The following is a 4,008-nucleotide window of genomic DNA, read 5'->3' as shown; positions in this document are numbered from 1 at the left end:
AACACTCCAATAATTCCTTTTATTTTCATACAATCAGCACTTGATATAAAGATCCAAATAATTCTCTAGACGGACTTTTTTGTTTAATTTGTTCTGTGGCAGGATTCTTAAGGCAGCATTCGTCTTCTCGTGACTATGCATGAATGAACAATTCCTTATCTTCTTGAACTCTCCAAAATCGTTCTCATTATAAAGTGTTTTATGAATCTTTTCATTGAACCAACAGAGTTGACACAAAAACGTTTCATGGTTCAAGTGCCAGTAGTCCCCTTCGCACAGATTCTGGCACTTTTGACACGTGTCCGTGGGTTTGACAACACAAATCAGTTCCACACATGGTACCATTGTCGGTCTACCGAAATTGCTCATGTACCTCATTCTTCTGCACTTGGACACCTTTCGAATGTCGTATGTTAGCGGACCAGGAGTGCTGCTGACTTTCATTTCTCTTACTTTGCTGCTGTTGTTGAAGGGAGCAAAATTTCTCTTGGGCAGTTTCCACGAGGGTACGGGGGGTTGGTACCTACCTGGGGAGGGGGTTCTGAAACGTATTTTCGTTTTGAATCTGTTGTCCTTGCTGGCCAGGGGACCGACTCCTGCTTTGCTTCGAACCTGCGAAATAAATAGGTTGTCAATAGGAAAAACAAAAATAATATTGATGTTCCGACTCCTACACCATAAGTTTGAGTGGAAAAAGAGTTTCAGAATATCATGCAGTTTTCCCGAGGAACTCATCAAGGATGACCGTGTCGAAAAGAATGTTACATTTTCCAAGTTTTGTTCTCAACTAGTCAGCAAAGACTGTCCTTCAACTTTATAAATAGATAAGTACTCTTCTTGATCATCGTCATATTGATTTCAATTTCAAGAGCCACCGCTAGACAGCTGTTTAAGCTGTTAAAATGATTATTCAAGATTACAATTGATATTAAAATTACAATATCTAGTCATACACATTCAACGCCAACGAACGATCATATAAATGCATAGAAATAAACGCATAGCTACTAGATGTGCTGAAAGGTTCGTAGGCTAACACACAGATGGCGCTTTTAGTATTAAAGCCATATGATTTTTAGTTAACCCTTGACAGATGTACAAATTTCACAGCTGTCGAACTATTAGTTTGTGGGAAGTAATAGATTCAGTGAAGCAACTTTCGTTAGTTTGGAGAAAATGTATGAAACGGAATTTCGTGTTAATAAAGAATTGTTTCTGGTGAAAAAAAAACTGTTGAAGGCGAAGCTTGGCCTAATAATCATAAACCGAGGACGATGCACGCAGTTAACATCCCAAAGAGGGTGTTACCGACGAAAACAAAAGTTCACAAAATAATTTTTGGATAACCTCAAAGTGGAGATGATCGAGATAGCTGAAGCTCTGAAGATATCAAAAGAATGTGTTGGACATATCGTGCATGAATATTTGGGTATGCGAAAGCTCTGTTGAAAGTAGGTGTTGCGCGTGCTCACAATCGACCAAAAACAACAACTAATTGATGATTCTGAGTTTCGTTTCTGACGTGGTGGTGGACGGACGTGCTGACAGCGACCGTCCACAAAGAAGGCACGCGGACGCCATTGTTGGGGACGAAACTGTTAGTGTTGTGAATGTCTGCCGTCATAGAACGTGCCATCAACAAATTAAAAGTATTTTGTGAAAGTTTATAAGTGTAATAGAGAAACAGCACTCCCATTCACGCCGGTTGGAGGCCGGGGTGGACCGGATGTCCACGTGGAGACAGGATTTTAACAAATAAATGTGTAATTATGTGGAAAAAGTTTGGAAGTCTTCAAAAAAATTTCAAGTGTTTTTAATATAATAAAAAATTTAGACAAAAAAGGGATGGCAGCATTGCTGCGTGCAAGACAGCGGCGCCCCCTCAAATCGAGCTGGCTAAATGCGCCTATATGGAAGCAAAGGCCAAGAACTTTAAGTGAAGTGAATTGATGATTCTCAGCACCGAAGCTGTTCCACCATAAAAACCGAATTTATATGTGAAAATGGATGAAACATGACTCCATCATTTCATACCAGAATCATAACGATCTTCATCTGAGTGTACTGCACGTGGGAAGCCGACTCCAAAGCATTCAAAGATGCAACAGTCGGCTGGAAAGGTTATAGTTAGGTTAGCTTAGGTTAGGTCCAAAGTGAGTGGGACTATTCGACCCTCCACCGCAACTCGCAAGAGTTTATTGTGGCTCACAGATGGTGAGAGTACGGCTCTGTCGAACTCTAAAAACCTGATTCGGTTCCCAACCGGGCAGGCACAAAGTATGTGCTCTGCAGTTTCATCATTTTCCAAACAGAATCGACACCCACTGTCTTCCGATAGTCCGAGTCTCTGCATTTGATGATTCAAATGACAGTGACCTGTAAGAAGGCCTGTTAGGCATCGTAGTTCATCCCTACTGTAGTCCAACAACTATTTGGTATCAAGCTTCGAAAGGTGTTAAACGTCTTAGAGTAAGCCAATCCTGGAAGATTCTACCAGAAGTCCGTTAATCTTCTTGCCATCCAGGTGTTCAATCTTTGTTTGGTAAAGCCTAAAGCGATGCCAATGACAGATTCTGGTCCGATAAAGCTGCTTGCACCACTCTACTTTACAAGGGAGTCAGCAGCCTCATTGCTTTTCAGGCCAGTATGGCCAGGAATTCAGACCAGAGACAATCTGTTGAGTCTTTCTATCAAAAAAAGTAGTTTTTGGCAATTTGCTACCAATTTAGACGTTGTAGAAACCAAGAGCTTCCAACGCCGCTTGACTGTCTACTATAAAAATGGTATAGAAAAATTATATGACCGCTATAATCATTGTATCGCCCTCAAAGGCAACTGTGATGAATAATAAAATCAAATTTTCTAAAAAAAATTGTCTACGTTAACCTACTAAATTTTCAGCCCAACATCCTTAGCCGTACTCCAGATAAGTATACTCATGTTCATATAAGAGTAGACCATGTCGTAGTAGATTTAGAGCAACCCAGATACGTTCAAACTTGACTTGGCGTCTTTATTCATCTTAGCGCAAGTGTGATCGACTTGTCTTTTCCTATTTTGAATTGGAGTATTTTGACCTGAGAATTTGACTTCAAAATATTTTTCAAAATAACTTATAATGGGAGTCTCTGGCTTATCTCTACCTACATGAAATTTCAACGACACAGACTTGATGGTGTTCAAAATAGGTTTGTTCTTTTGACACCATTCGACTATGCTTTCAGATTTGCTGACAAGTTATTCAGCAACCCTGTCTATTGGAAAGTATTCCGAAAAGGTCCAATACTTTGAAATCAGAAATATTTATACGAAACCTTTTTTGATAACTCCACTCAATCTCAAATTCCTAATGGAAGCTCGATGTAAAATGAAGAGACTATTTCTGTTGATATATCTACCTTATTCAATACTTCGTACATTGCGGAACTGCATTCTTCAGTATGGTAACATCCTGGTCCAGTTTTCCAGAAAAGTTCCGGTGCTAGCCTCAACTGATGCGGTGACAGTCCTCTTCCTATGAGGCCCGTGTACCTGGGCAGTTTGGAGCCGAAACATAATTTTTCGCCTCTTTGGAGACTCACCACGTAATCAAACTTGGGATCGTCAAAGTCCGATTCGGTCAGAACAGGTTTGAAAACCATCGCATGAGAATTGTCAAAAATGACGATTTTTCGGAAGTTTGGAGAAGACAAACTGGGATAGCAAAGCCAACTAGAACGGAATAAAAAGTCGACAACGACCGGTTTTATAATTTCGTCCAGACTGTGACAGTCACAAACACATTTTAAATTTCATTGGAAAATTTACCTATTGCAATTACTAGTATGGCTGACAAGTGGGGTAATTACCTCCATGGGGGACTTTTATTAGGTTATTTCTAAAGTTTTGTCTATTTTAATGTGATGTGTTTTTGTAGCACCATATCTCAATAAATATTTATTCTTCTGTGTCGTGGTATATTTATTCTACTGTATCGATAAAGAATTTTGAACTCTATACATTGATGAC

The 4,008-nt window shown here is 39.6% G+C and overlaps 1 protein-coding gene across 1 annotated transcript; it reads right to left on the bottom strand.

The window, feature by feature from the left end:
• Positions 1-3,718, bottom strand: LOC111515413 (uncharacterized). Its single transcript, XM_023171637.2, has 2 exons — positions 3,399-3,718; positions 1-612 (listed from the first exon to the last, which is right to left on the bottom strand). The coding sequence occupies exons 1-2, from the start codon at positions 3,639-3,641 to the stop codon at positions 34-36; spliced, it is 822 nt and encodes a 273-aa protein (XP_023027405.2). The 5' UTR covers positions 3,642-3,718; the 3' UTR covers positions 1-33.
• Positions 3,719-4,008: the final 290 nt, after the last annotated feature.

This window comes from Leptinotarsa decemlineata, unplaced genomic scaffold (genome assembly GCF_025532065.1).
Source record: "Leptinotarsa decemlineata unplaced genomic scaffold, Ldec_3_MD MMD2_tig00002974_RagTag_RagTag, whole genome shotgun sequence".
NCBI classification, from domain to species: Eukaryota; Metazoa; Arthropoda; class Insecta; order Coleoptera; family Chrysomelidae; genus Leptinotarsa; species Leptinotarsa decemlineata.
This window is presented reverse-complemented; position numbering and strand designations above follow the sequence as displayed.

What these genes read in the sequence shown, in the direction of transcription:
- LOC111515413 (XM_023171637.2), bottom strand. Translation starts at nt 3,641, where the DNA reads ATGGTTTTCAAACCTGTTCTGACCGAATCGGACTTTGACGATCCCAAG. An exon ending in TGTACGAAGTATTGAATAAG is followed by an intron (nt 613 to 3,398) that starts GTAGATATATCA and finishes TTTATTTCGCAG; the next exon opens with GTTCGAAGCAAAGCAGGAGT.